The sequence below is a fragment of the Octopus sinensis genome, linkage group LG29 (assembly GCF_006345805.1).
Source record: "Octopus sinensis linkage group LG29, ASM634580v1, whole genome shotgun sequence".
NCBI classification, from domain to species: Eukaryota; Metazoa; Mollusca; class Cephalopoda; order Octopoda; family Octopodidae; genus Octopus; species Octopus sinensis.
In genome coordinates, this window is record NC_043025.1 from 292,381 (window position 1) to 307,380 (window position 15,000).

A 15,000-nucleotide genomic window follows, 5' to 3' on the forward strand; every position below is an offset into this window, starting at 1 on the left:
GTCATAATTGGAGCTACATGTTGGGGTCGCCAGGGACTTGGCTCTTTCTATTTCCAACAACGGAAGAAGAAGGCAGACACCAGGGAGAGGTGGGTTATGACTCAGAAAGCATTGTGGTACCAGGAGGAAGATACAAGGAAATCAATAGCTGTGGAGTTGGTATCTCTGAGTGCATGAACTAAATTAGGATCTCCTAAGAGGAAGCTCTCATGGACTGACCTATGGAGGCTGGAACCTTGTACATCTCCTTCCTGCATGGAGCGGTGTATGACACACTCCGATGCCAACAAACCTACACAGATAATGTTTGAGGGAAGACCAGCTGTGTAGACTTTGTAGGAAAGGGGTTCTCTGCACACATCTTGGCAGGGTGCAGAATAACACTTTCTCAAAGCAGATACAAATACTTGCTCACACCCTGGAGCAGTAAAGGTGTAAGAAAAATCATCACCAAGGGAATATAAAACGCCGCAATTAAGTCGTGGGAAGAGGAGAGAGAAGCAGTAAAGCTAGCAAAAGCAATACACATCTTGCTGCAAGGGTCTCAACAATGGGATATGAGGTAGACTTAGGAAGAGATTGCAGTCTCCCCGGATATCCATAACAACCCTGAGGCCTGATGTGGTCCTGTGGCCTGAAAAGGCTCAGAAAATTATCATAATTGAATGAACAGTCACGTGGGGTGGGGAGCGGGTTGTAACGAGGCCCATGAACGGAAGTGTGACAGATATAAGAGATTTCTGCAGGCTCCATTCACTTTGGTGAATAGATAAAAACATCCTACAGGTGTTATAACTCGTATATATATATATATGTGTGTGTGGTGTTTGTGTGTGTGTGTATGTGTATGCATGTGTATCTATGCAAGTGGGGTCCCCTAACTGCTAATTGATAACGGGTGTCGGTGTATTAGCATCCTGTTACTTTGGCCTGAAGCAAAAGAGATCTATAGGTTGGTGCTAATTAGAACAGAAAGGTACCACACATAAAAGACAAAATCGAGGCGGAGGAGCCCCAGCATGGCCGTATTCTCATGACTGAAACAAGAAGAGAGAGAAAAGAAAAGGAAAGAGAAAAAAAGAAGAGAGAAGAATAGAAAATAGAAGAAAGAAAAGGAAAATTGAGAGAGAATTATAGAGAAGACAAAAAGAGAAACGAAACAGAGTAAGAGAGAGTGAAAAAAGGAGAGAAAAGATTAAGAGAAAGAGATTGAAAAAAGAAAAGGAGAGAGAAAAGAAAGAGAGAGAAATGAAAGAGTGAGAGAGAGGAAGAAGGATAAAAAGAAAACGAGAGGGAGAAAGAAGGGTAAAAAAGTGAGAGAGCGAGAAGAGAAGGAGAGAGAGAAAAAGAAACGAGAGGAAGAAAGAGAGAAATGAAAGAGTGAGAGAGAGGAACAAGGATAAAAAGAAAACGAGAGGGAGAAAAAAGGAGAAAAAAGCGAGAGAGCGAGAAAAGAAAGAGAGAGAAAAAGAAACGAGAGGAAGAAAGAGAGAAATGAAAGAGTGAGAGAGAGGAAAAAGGATAAAAAGAAAACGCGAGGAGAAAGAAGGAGAAAAAAGCGAGAGGCGAGAGAAAAGAAAGAGAGAGAGAAAAAGAAACGAGAGAAAGAAAGAGAGAAATGAAAGAGTGAGAGAGAGGAAGAATAATAAAAAGAAAACGAGAGGGAGAAGGAAGGAGAAAAAAGTGAGAGCGAGAAAAGAAAGAGAGAGAGAAAAAGAAACGAGAGAAAGAAAGAGAGAAATGAAAGAGTGAGAGAGAGGAAGAATAATAAAAAGAAAGCGAGAGGGAGAAGGGTGGAGAAAAAAGTGAGAGAGCGAGAAAGGAAAGAGAGAGAAAAAGAAACGAGAGGAAGAAAGAGAGAAATGAAAGAGTGAGAGAGAGGAACAAGGATAAAAAGAAAAAGAGAGGGAGAAGGAAGGAGAAAAAAGTGAAAGAGCGAGAAAAGAAAGAAAGAGAGGAAGAAACGAGAGGAAGAAAGAGAAATGAAAGAGTGAGAAAGAGGAAGAAAGATAAGAAGAAAACGAGAGGGAGAAGGGAGGAGAAAAAAGTGAGAGAGCGAGGAAGGAAAGAGAGAGAAAAAGAAACGAGGGGAAGAAAAGAGAGAGGAACAAGGATAAAAAGAAAACGAGAGGGAGAAAGAAGGAGAAAAAAGTGAAAGAGCGAGAAAGAAAGAAAGAGAGAAAGAAACGAGAGGAAGAAAGAGAAATGAAAGAGTGAGAGAGAGGAAGAAAGATAAAAAGAAAACGAGAGGGAGAAGGGAGGAGAAAAAAGTGAGAGAGCGAGAAAGGAAAGAGAGGGAAAAAGAAACGAGAGGAAGAAAGAGAAATGAAAGAGTGAGAGAGAGGAAGAAAGATAAAAAGAAAACGAGAGGGAGAAGGAAGGAGTAAAAAGTGAAAGAGCGAGAAAAGAAAGAAAGAGAGGAAGAGAGAGAAATGAAAGAGTGAGAGAGAGGAAGAAAGATAAAAAGAAAACGAGAGGGAGAAGGAAGGAGAAAAAAGTGAGAGAGCGAGAAAGGAAAGAGAGAGAAAAAGAAACGAGAGGAAGAAAGAGAGAAATGAAAGAGTGAGAGAGAGGAACAAGGATAAAAAGAAAAAGAGAGGGAGAAGGAAGGAGAAAAAAGTGAAAGAGCGAGAAAAGAAAGAAAGAGAGGAAGAACCGAGAGGAAGAAAGAGAAATGAAAGAGTGAGAGAGAGGAAGAAAGATAAAAAGAAAACGAGAGGGAGAAAGAAGGAGAAAAAAGTGAGAGAGCGAGAAAGGAAAGAGAGAGAAAAAGAAACGAGAGGAAGAAAGAGAGAAATGAAAGAGTGAGAGAGAGGAAGAAAGATAAAAAGAAAACGAGAGGGAGAAGGAAGGAGTAAAAAGTGAAAGAGCGAGAAAAGAAAGAAAGAGAGGAAGAAAGAGAAATGAAAGAGTGAGAAAGAGGAAGAAAGATAAGAAGAAAACGAGAGGGAGAGGGAGAAGGGAGGAGAAAAAAGTGAGAGAGCGAGGAAGGAAAGAAAGAGAGAAAAAGAAACGAGAGGAAGAAAGAGAGAAATGAAAGAGTGAGAGAGAGGAAGAAGGATAAAAAGAAAACGAGAGGGAGAAAGAAGGAGAAAAAAGTGAGAGAGCGAGAAAGGAAAGAGAGAGAAAAAGAAACGAGAGGAAGAAAGAGAGAAATGAAAGAGTGAGAGAGAGGAAGAAGGATAAAAAGAAAACGAGAGGGAGAAGGAAGGAGAAAAAAGTGAAAGAGCGAGAAAAGAAAGAAAGAGAGAAAGAAACGAGAGGAAGAAAGAGAAATGAAAGAGTGAGAGAGAGGAAGAAAGATAAAAAGAAAAGAAGGAAGAGGGAGAGAGAGGAAGACGAGAGGAAGAGGATGAGAAAAAGGGAGAAGGGAGGAGAAAAAAGTGAGAGAGCGAAAGAAAAGGAAAGAGAGAGAAAGAAAAAGAGAGGAAAAGAAAAGAGAGGAGAGAAATGAAAGAGTGAGAGAGAGGAACAAGGATAAAAAGAAAAAGAGAGGGAGAAGGAAGGAGAAAAAAGTGAAAGAGCGAGAAAAGAAAGAAAGAGAGAAAGAAACGCGAGGAAGAAGAGAGAAATGAAAGAGTGAGAGAGAGGAAGAAAGATAAAAAGAAAACGAGAGGGAGAAGGGAGGAGAAAAAAGTGAGAGAGCGAGAAAGGAAAGAGAGAGAGGAAGAAAGAGTGAGAGAGAGGAACAAGGATAAAAAGAAAACGAGAGGGAGAAAGAGGAGAAAAAAGTGAAAGAGCGAGAAAGGAAAGAGAGAGAAAAAGAAACGAGAGGAAGAAAGAGAGAAATGAAAGAGCGAGAGAGAGGAACAAGGATAAAAAGAAAACGAGAGGGAGAAAGAAGGGGAAAAAAGTGAAAGAGCGAGAAAGAAAGAAAGAGAGAAAGAAACGAAAGGAAGAAAGAGAAATGGAAGATTGAGAGAGAGGAAGAAAGATAAAAAGAGAACGAGAGGGAGAAGGGAGAAGAAAAAAGTGAGAGAGAGAGAAAAAGAAACGAGAGGAAGAAAGAGAGAGATGAAAGAGTGAGAGAGAGGAACAAGGATAAAAAGAAAACGAGAAGGAGAAAGAAGGAGAAAAAAGCGAGAGTGCAAGAAAATAAAGAGAGAGAAAAAGAAATGAGAGGAAGTAAGAGAAGAAGAAAGGGAGAGAGAATGAGGAAATGAGAGAGAAAGAGAGAACAGACAAAGAAAATGAGCGAAAGAGAGAAAAAAGATAGAGAGTGAGAGAAAGGAAACAGAGAGAGAAAGAGAAAAAAGGAAAAGATAAGGAATGATAGAGAGAAGGAAAACCAGAAAATAAAAAGAGAGAGAAAAGAATCAGAGAGGGAGAGAACGAGAATAGAAAAAGAGAAAGAGGGAGAGGAAGAGAGAAAGATGGAAGATAAGAGAAGAAAAAGGTACTGAGAGAAATAAAGAGAGAATAAGGGAGAGAGACAGAGGAAGAAAGAGGAAAAACAAAGACTGAAAGAGAGAGAATTGAGAAAGAGAGGGATAAAAGAGACGAAAAAGGGATAAAGAGAATGAGAGAAAAGAAAGAGGGAGATAGAGAGAAAAGAAAGGGAGAAGGCAAGAGAGGAGAGAAAAGAAAAAAGTAAGTCCCTTAAAGGGAGAAAAGGAAAAGAGGGAAAGAAGAGGGAAAGGAAAGGACAAAGAGACAGAAAGAAAGAGAGGGAGAGGGAGGAAGAGAGAAAAGGAAAGTGAGAGAGTGAGAGGAAGAGAGAAGAGAAAAATTGCCAGAGAAAAGTGATAACAGAGAGAAAGAGGAAGAGAGGAAAGAAAGAGAGATAAAAGGAAGCGAATAAGGGGAGAGAAAGAGGGAAAAGAAAAGGAGAGAGATAAAGAAGAGAGAATAGAAAAAGAGAGAAAAGTAAAGCAGGAGAGAAAGGTAAAAGAGCGGGAGAGAATGAGAGAAGAGAAAAAGAGATAGGGAGAAAGAAAGAGGGAAAGGGGTCAAAAGAAAGTGACAGATAAGAATAGGAGAGGGAGAGAAAGAGAAAAGAGACAGAGAGGGAAAGAGGGTAATATAGGAGTGAAAAGAGAGTGGGAAAGAAAGAGAGAGGAAGACAGATTGAAAAGAGAGAGAGAGGAAGGAAAGAGTGAGAAAAAAGTGTAAGAGACATAGAGAGAAAGATAGAAAAGAAAATGTGAGAGAAGGAATGAAGAAGAAAGAGAGAGTAAAGGAAAAGAGAAAGGGCATCAAAGAAAGAGAGACAAGTTAAAGAGAAAGAGAGACGAAAGAGGAAAAGGTTGGGTGAAAGAGAGAAAAGGAAAATTGAAGGAGACAGAAAGAGAAAGAAAGAGAAAAAAGTAAGAGAAGAGATAAAGAAAGAGAAATGGAAAAAGACAGAACGAGAAAGAAAAAGAGAGAAAGAGAGAAAAGTAAATGAAAAAGAGGGAGAAAAGATGAGAGAGAGAGAGAAGAGAGGGAAAAAGGGAAAGAGAGAGCGAGAAAGAGAAAGAAAGAAAGAGAGAGAAGAAAAGGGAAAGAGACAGCATGTAAGAATAGAAAGAGAAAGAAATGAAAGAGAGAGAGATACGGAGAGAGAAAGAGAGAACTTGAAAAATAGAGAAAGAGAAAGATAAGAGAAAAAAGAAAAAGAGAAAGAGGAAGGAAATGTGAGAGAGAAAGAGAGGAAAGGAAAATGGGAAAAGAGAGAAAAGAAAGAGAGAGAGAGTAAAAGAGATACGGAGAGAGAAAGAGAAAGAAAGAGAGAGAAGGAAAGGGGAAAGAGAGAGAAAGTGAGAAAAGAAAGAGAATGAAAGAAATGAAAGAGAGAGATAGAGAGAGAAAGAAGGAGAGAAAGAGGAAAGAAAACGAGAAAGAGAGTGAGAGACAAAGAGAGTAAAAAGTGAGAGAGAGTAAAAGAGACACGGAGAGAGGAGAAAAAAGAGAGAGAGAAAAAGGGGAAAGAGAGAGAAAGTGAGAAAAGAAAGAGAAGTATAGGAATGAAAGAGGAAGATAGAGAGAGAAAGAAGGAGAGAAAGAGAGTGAGAGACAAAGAGAGAAAAGAGAGAGAGAGTAAATGAGACACGGAGAGAGGAGAAAGAAAGAAAGAGAGAGAGAAAAAGGGTAAAGAGAGAGAAAGTGAGAAAAGAAAGAGAAGGATAGGAATGGAAGAGGGAGATAGAGAGAGAAAGAAGGAGAGAAAGAGGAAAGAAAACGAGAAAGAGAGAGAGAGAAAGAGAGAAAAAGAGAGAGAGAGAGAGAGAGTAAAAGAGACACGGAGAGAGGAGAAAGAAAGAGAGAGAGAAAAAGGGTAAAGAGAGAGAAAGTGAGAAAAGAAAGAGAAGGATAGGAATGGAAGAGGGAGATAGAGAGAGAAAGAAGGAGAGAAAGAGAGTGAGAGACAAAGAGAGAAAAGAGAGAGAGAGAGAGAGAGAAAATGGAATTTCTCTATTTCACATGTCCTCACTTTCTTCATTACAGATTAATAAACCTATTTATGGAGATGGAACAACTCCTTTAATGTTGGCCTGTGAAGAGGGCGCCGATAGAAGAATCATCGACATTTTGATAAAAGCTGGTGCGAAGTTAGGAGCGAAAGACAACTGGTTTGGTTGTACAGCTTTGCATTTGGCTGTTAAGGGGTAAGTTGAGAATCAAGTAAAATCTGCAGATGTGTTTTTGTTTGTAAATTTGTTGCAATTGCAGACACAGGTTCAATATCCAAACAGGCCAGAGTTGTGGGACAACATCACAACAGCAGACTAGCAAACAACAACAACAACAACAACAACAAGCTTCTCTTTAGTCATCGATCCAAGTCATTAGTCATTATTCAATCATAACAATCCCCATGATGAGGATGATAACGGCGATGATGATGACGATGACGGTATTGATGATGTCGATCATCATGATGGTGTTGTTGATTATGATGATGATGATGATGATGGAGGCGATGATGGTGATGATGATGATGATGATGATGGTGATAATGATAATGATGATGATGATGATAACGACGATGATGATGATGACGATGATGATGATGACTGTGATTATGCCGATGATGATGATTATAATTATAGTGGCGATGAATGATGATGATGACGACGATGATGATGATGATTATGATGATGACGATGATAACCACGATGATGAAGCTGATGATGGTGATGGTGTTGATGATGATGATGATGATGATTATGATGTTGATGATAACCACGATGATGAAGCTGATGATGGTGATGGTGTTGATTATGATGATGATGATCATCATGTTGATGATAACGACGATGATGAAGATGACGATGGTGATGGTGATGATAATGATTATGATGATGATGACGATAATGATGATGACGACGACCATGATGATGATGATGATAACGACGATGATGAAGATGATGAAGATGTTGATAATAATGATGATGATGATGATGATGATGATGTGGATGATGATGATGATGATGATGACGACAATGATTATTATGATGATTATCGTGATGATGACGACGATGATGATGATTATGATGTAATTATTATGATGATAATGATGTTATTATGATGATGATGATGATAATGATGATGATGATGATATTGATGAGGTTGATCTTGCTGTTGATGATGATGATAGATGCGATGATGATGATGATGACGATGATGATGACGATGATGATGATGGTGATGATGATGATGATGATGATGATAATGATGATGATGATGATATTAATGAGGTTGATCTTGCTGTTGATGATGGTGTTGATGATGATGATGATGATTATGATTATAGTGGTAATGAATGATGATAATATTGATTATGATGATATTGGAGATGTCGAAGATGATAATGATGATGAGGGTGATGATGATGAAGGCTCTGATGATGATGATGATGATGATGATTTTGTCAATGATGGAGGTGGTGGCAATGATGATGATGGTAATGATGTTGATGAACACGATATTGATGATAATAGTGCAGGTGATAATGATGATGATGATGATGACGATAATGTTTCGTCTCAAAGCCAAAATATTTTCATATTTAATGTAAATTAGTCAATGTTTCTATCTTTTACTCTCAGGAATCACCTTCATGCAGTGGAGATCTTACTATCTCGGGGTTGTGACGTAAGTATCTTATTTATATCCTTTCGTATGTTCTACTGAAGACGAAAGAATCTATTATGAGATTAATTTCGAAATTGATTCAATATAGAAATAACGAACTTTTTAAAAAACATTCTATCGGCCGGCTTCTCCCAGTTTCAGTTCTTCGTGTTTTTTTTCTGTAGCGAGTAAATAATATGTGGAAATTGACGATTTAAAAGTCTCTTATCAGCAAATTGTCATTGAAATACTTTTCTTTAGCCCTTATTTATAAGTTGTTTATAATTTAACAGTAAAGTTATTTTAATATGCTGCCACATTTTTTGATGGAATATTTTTCTGTAAAAAAAACTTCATCCTATATTAGTATGTATATATATATATGACCAGATCTGTGGCTGGTGCAAAGTCCCCTTAAGACCCAAAATAACATGGTGGTGGAACAATATTGTTGATAGGGCTATTAGACAAAAGAAACAGGCTTGGAAGGCCTGGAAGAACGGTGGTAGCAGGGAAGTGTATCAGACTGCCAGAAGGGAAGCTAGGAGACAGGTCTATCTAGCCAGAGGGGAAGCAGATAAAAGAAAATTTGCCAATGTCCTGCGCCGTGAGGATGAAAGACTTGAGGTATTTCGTGTTGCAAGACAGTGTGTGAGAGAGAATCGAGATGTGGTTGGAGAGAAATGTGTTCGCATGGAGGATGGTTCACTTGCGTTAAATGAGGATGCAAAGAGAGAAGCTTGGAGACGCCACTATGAAAGGTTGCTGAATGAGGAAAATGAATGGGATAAAGAGAGTCTGCCGAATGTTGACCCAACAGAGGGACCAGCTATCCGAGTTGATAGTTCCGTGGTAGCTAAGGCAATTAGAAGCATGAAGACAGGAAAGCCCCAGGCCCATCAGGAATTACTGCAGAGATGCTCAAAATATCTGGTAGTGTCGGCTATAGCATAGTCACCCGTATAGTTAACCAGGTGATACACGAAGGAGTCATACCCAATGACTGGTGTAGCAGCATAATAGTCAACTGCTACAAAGGTAAAGGCGATGCCCTAGATACAAATAACTACAGGGGCATCAAGCTGTTGGATCAGGTAATGAAGGTTACGGAGAGGGTTATAGCCCAGTTAATTAGAGAGAGAGTTAGCTTAGATGATATGCAGTTTGGGTTCGTGCCAGGGAAAAGTACTACTGATGCTATATTCCTGGTAAGACAGCTGCAGGAGAAATACCTAGCCAAAGGTAAGCCCTTGTACCTGGCTTTTGTTGACTTAGAGAAAGCCTTTGACAGGGTCCCCCGATCCCTTATCTGGTGGTCAATGAGGAAACTAGGGATAGATGAATGGTTAGTGAGAGCTGTGCGAGCCATGTACAGAGACGCAGCTAGTAAGGTGAGGGTTGGCAACGAGTACAGTGAAGAATTCCGGGTAGAGGTTGGGGTCCACCAAGGTTCAGTCCTCAGCCCCCTCCTATTTATCATAGTCCTCCAGGCAATAACGGAAGAATTTAAGACAGGATGCCCCTGGGAGCTCCTATATGCTGATGACCTTGCTCTAATTGCTGAGTCACTATCAGAACTGGAGGAGAAGTTTCAGGTGTGGAAACAAGGATTAGAATCGAAGGGCCTTAGAATCAACCTAGCCAAAACCAAAGTCCTAATAAGTAGGAAGGTGGACCAACCACAAACGACTTCAGGTAGATGGCCCTGCTCGATCTGTAAAAAAGGTGTAGGTAGAAACTCTATAAGGTGCACCAAGTGTAAGCTATGGACACATAAGAGGTGCAGCAATGTCAAAGGAAGGCTAACTAAGAAAATAGTTTTTGCCTGTGGCAGATGCTCAGGAGAAATAAACACTGGAAATGTGCAGAGTCCAACTTCTACCACGTTCCAGGGAGACAAACTAGAAGTAGTTGATAGCTTCCGCTACCTAGGAGACCAAGTCAGTAGCGGGGGTGGGTGTGCTGAAAGTGTAACTGCTAGAGTAAGAATAGCCTGGGCAAAGTTTAGAGAGCTCTTACCCCTGCTGGTGACAAAAGGTCTCTCGCTAAGAGTAAAAGGCAGACTATATGATGCGTGTGTACGTACAGCCATGCTACATGGTAGTGAAACATGGGCCGTGACAGCTGAGGATATGCGTAAGCTTGCAAGAAATGAAGCCAGTATGCTCCGATGGATGTGTAATGTCAGTGTTCATAATCGTCAGAGTGTAAGTACTTTGAGAGAAAAGTTGAACCTAAGAAGTGTCAGTTGTGGTGTGCAAGAGAGACGGCTGCGCTGGTATGGTCATGTGACGAGAATGGCTGAAGATAGTTGTGTGCAAAAGTGCTACAACCTAGCAGTTGAGGGAACCTGTGGAAGAGGTAGACCCAGGAAAACCTGGGACGAGGTGGTGAAGCACGACCTTCGAACTTTAGGTCTCACTAAGGAAATGACTGAAGACCGAGTCCTATGGAAGTGTGCTGTGCATGAGAGGACCCGGCAGGACTAGTCAGGCCATATCCCGTGGCCCCTACCTGGGACGTAGTCGATCCACCTGTGCATACCTTCCTTCTTGTGACACTTGTGAAGACCGGCTGAGGCAAGTGAAAATCAATCAAAATAGATGAACATCAATGGAATTTGTATCTTTGTGGTACCAGTGCCTGTGGCACACAAGAAAACCATCCGAACGTGGCCGTAGCCAGTACCGCATCGACTGGCCTCCGTGCTGTGGGAACATGGTGGCACATAAAAACACCATCCGAAGACCCGGCAAGACTAGTCAGGTCATAACCCGTGGGCCCTACCTGGGACGTAGTCAGTCCACCTGTACATACCTTCCGACTTGTGAAGACCTGTTGAGGCAAGTGAAAATCAAATCAAATCAAAACAAATCAAAATAGATGAACATCAATGGAATTTGTATCCTTGTGGTACCAGTGCCGGTGGCACACAAGAATCCATCCGAACGTGGCCGTAGTCAGTACCGCTTGTGGTACCAGTGCCAGTGGCACACAAGAATCCATCCGAACGTGGCCGTAGTCAGTACCGCTTGTGGTACCAGTGCCGGTGGCACACAAGAATCCATCCGAACGTGGCCGTAGTCAGTACGCCTTGTGGTACCAGTGCCGGTGGCACACAAGAATCCATCCGAACGTGGCCGTAGTCAGTACCGCATCACTGGCCATCGTGCTGTGGGCACATAACAAACACCATCCGGTCGTGGCCGTTCGCCAGCCTCATCTAGCACCTGTGTCGGTGGCACATAAAAACACCTTCCGAAGACCTGGCAAGACTAGTCAGGCCATAAACCATGGCCCCTACCTGGGACGTAGTCAGTTCACCTGTGCATACCTTCCTCCTTGTGATACTTGTGAAGGCCTGTTGAGGCAAGTGAAAATCAAAGGCCTGTTGAGGCAAGTGAAAATCAAAATCAAAATCAAAATCAAATCAAAACAAATCAAAATAGATGAACATCAATGGAATTTGTATCTTTGTGGTACCAGTGCCGGTGGCACACAAGAGAAAACCATCCGAAAGTGGCCGTAGCCAGTACCGCATCGACTGGCCTCCGTTCTGTGGGCACATGACAAACACCATCCGATCGTGGCCGTTCACCAGCCTCATCTAGCACCTGTGTGTCGGTGGCACATAAAAACACCATCCGAAGACCCGGCAAGACTAGTCAGGCCATAAACCATGGCCCCTACCTGGGACGTAGTCAGTCCACCTGTGCATACCTTCCTTCTTGTGACACTTGTGAAGACCTGTTGAGGCAAGTGAAAATCAAATCAAAACAAATCAAAATAGATGAACATCAATGGAATCTGTATCTTTGTGGTACCAGTGCCGGTGGCACACATGAGAACCATCCAGTGCCGGTGGCACACACTTTGTGGTACCAGTGCCGGTGGCACACATGAGAACCATCCGAACGTGGCCGTAGCCAGTTCCGCATCGACCGGCCTCCGTGCTGTGGGCACGTAACAAACACCATCCGATCATGGCCGTTCGCCAGCCTCATCTGGCACCTGTGTCGGTGGCACATAAAAACACCTTCCGAAGACCCGGCAAGACTAGTCAGTCCACCTGTGCATACCTTCCTTCCTTCTTGTGACACTTGTGAAGACCGGTTGAGGCAAGTGAAAATCAAATCAAATCAAATCAAATCAAATCAAAATAGACAAAATAGATGAACATCAATGGAATTTGTATCTTGTGGTACCAGTGCCTGTGGCACACAGAAATCCATCAGTGCCGTAGTCAGTGCGGTGGGCACATGACAAACACCATCCGATCGTGGCCGTTCGCCAGCCTCATCTAGCACCTGTGTCGGTGGCACATAAAAACACCATCCGAAGACCCGGCAAGACTAGTCAGGCCATAACCCATGGCCCCTACCTGGGACGTAGTCAGTCCACCTGTGCATACCTTCCTTCTTGTGACACTTGTGAAGACCTGTTGAGGCAAGTGAAAATCAAATCAATCAAATCAAAACAAATCAAAATAGATGAACATCATGGAATTTGTATCTTTGTGGTACCAGTGCCGGTGGCACGTGGCATATAAGAAAACCATCCGAACGTGGCCGTGGCCAGTACCGCATCGACTGGCCTCCGTGCTGTGGGCACGTAACAAGCACCATCCGATCGTGGCCGTTTGCCAGCCTCATCTGGCACCTGTGTCGGTGGCACATAAAAACACCATCCGAGCGTGGCCGTCTGCCAGCCTCGTCTGGCACCTGTGTCGGTGGCACATAAAAACACCATCCGAGCGTGGCCGTCTGCCAGCCTCGTCTGGCACCTGTGTCGGTGGCACATAAAAAACACCATCCGAGCGTGGCCGTCTGCCAGCCTCGTCTGGCACCTGTGTCGGTAGCACATAAAAAACACCATCCGAGCGTGGCCCTCGTCTGGCACCTGTGTCGGTAGCACATAAAAAACACCATCCGAGCGTGGCCGTTTGTCAGCCTCGTCTGGCACCTGTGTCGGTGGCACATAAAATCACCACTACACTCTCGGAGTGGTGTGTTTGGCGTTAGGAAGGGCATCCAGCTGTAGAAACACTGCCAGATCTGACTGGACTGGTGCAGCTTCGGGCTCCCCAGACCCCCGTTGAACCGTCCAACCCATGCTAGCATGGAAAGCGGACGTTAAATGATGATGATGATGATGATGATATTATATATATATATATAGCAAAAAAACTGTCTGATGAACGGCAACGAGAAACTTAGAGTAACAGATTTTGTTGAATTTTCTGCTGCTTTACATAAAGTATATATAATATATACATATTAGGATTCTATATTATATCTATATATATATATATATATATATATATAGATTATACGATATATTACATATATATTATACATTAAATATGTATGACAAGTATATATGAGTAGTACACACACACAACCACACCAAACACGCACATATATATATATATATATATATATATATATATATATATATATACTTCTTGAGCCCCCGTATTTTCCCCCATATCTTTCTGGTGTTTCCTACTTTTAATGATAATCATTGATTTTCGATGACGATTATGTTGAGAAAACGGAAGCATTGATAGTTTCAAACCAATCACACTCCAGACATAATTGTGATTAAGACATTGAAAGGGATGGATTTTCAGAAAATTTCATTAAGAAATATTTATATTAAAAAGCTTCATGAGGAACATGCAACAGCATATATATATATATATATATATATATATATATATATATAATATATATAATATATATATATATACAGGTACAGGGATGGCTGTGTGGTAAGTAGATTGCTTATAAACAACATGGTTCCGGGTTCAGTCCCTCTTAGTGGCACCTTGGGCAAGTGTCTTGTACTATAGCCTCGGGCCGACCAAAGCCTTGTGAGTGGATTTGGTAGACGGAAACTGGAAGAAGCCCGTTATATATATGTATATATATATGTGTGTTTGAGTGTGCGTCTTTGTTCCCCACCATCGCTTGACAACCGATGCTGGTGTGCTTACGCTCCCGTAACTTAGCGGTTCGGCAAAGAGATCGATAGAATGAGTACTAGACTTACAAATAATAAGTCCTGGTGGCAATTTCCTCGACTAAATGCGGTGCTCCAGCATGGCCACAGTCAAATGATGGAAACAAGCAAAAGAGTAAAAAAGATCTATTTACATACACACACACATGTGTGAGAGAGAGGCGCAGGTGTGGCTGTGTGGTAAGTAACTTGCTTACCAACCACATGGTTCCCGGTTCATTTTCACTGCATGGCACAATGTACAAGTGTCTTCTGCTATAGCCCCAGGCTGAGCAAACCTTGTGAGTGGATTTGGTAGATGGAGACTGAAAGAAGCTCGTCGTATGTATATATATATAAATATGTATAAATCTATATATGTGTGTGTGTGTGTGTGGTGTGTGTGTACATATATATATATGCATATGAGTTTGTGTATGTGTGTGTGTGTTATGTGTGTCTGTGTGTACGTGCGTGTGTTTGTGTGTCTGTGTTTGTCCCCAACATCGCTTGACAACCGATGCTGGTGTGTTTACGTCCCCGTAAACTAGCATTTCTGCAAAAGAAATGAATAAAATAAGTACTAGGCTTACTGGGGTCGATTTGCTCGACTAACGACAGTGCTCCAGCATGGCCACATTCACATGACTGAAACAAATGCAAGAATAAAAGAATAAATGTAACTATGAACATACACACACGCGAACACACACATACACACACACACACACACATTTTGCTGCTCTATGTGTTTATTCATTGAGTTATTCATCCTATATGCGTGTGTTTGTGTGTGTGTGTATAAATATATTTATATGCACATATGTATGTGTGTATACACGTGTGTGTATATACAATAGAAATCTCCATTACCTACTCCCCACCCCAATCATTCCACCTGTTTAATTAATTTCATTCCTTCTCTTCTCTTTTTCTGTGAGT

General features: G+C 41.6%; 1 protein-coding gene across 5 annotated transcripts in view; it reads left to right on the plus strand.

The window, feature by feature from the left end:
* LOC115226117 (26S proteasome non-ATPase regulatory subunit 10) overlaps positions 1–15,000 on the plus strand; it is a 273,213-nt gene that overhangs the window by 228,211 nt on the left and 30,002 nt on the right. For 3 of the 5 annotated variants that reach the window (XM_036514893.1, XM_029797103.2, XM_036514892.1), the window contains exons 2-3: positions 6,427–6,587; positions 8,031–8,076. The exons of 1 other annotated variant lie outside the window; for it this stretch is intronic. In XM_036514893.1, coding sequence (XP_036370786.1) covers positions 6,427–6,587; positions 8,031–8,076 — 207 coding nt within the window. The remainder of the gene's footprint in view (positions 1–6,426; positions 6,588–8,030; positions 8,077–15,000) is intronic. One more of the 5 variants, XM_036514891.1, reaches the window with a different exon arrangement.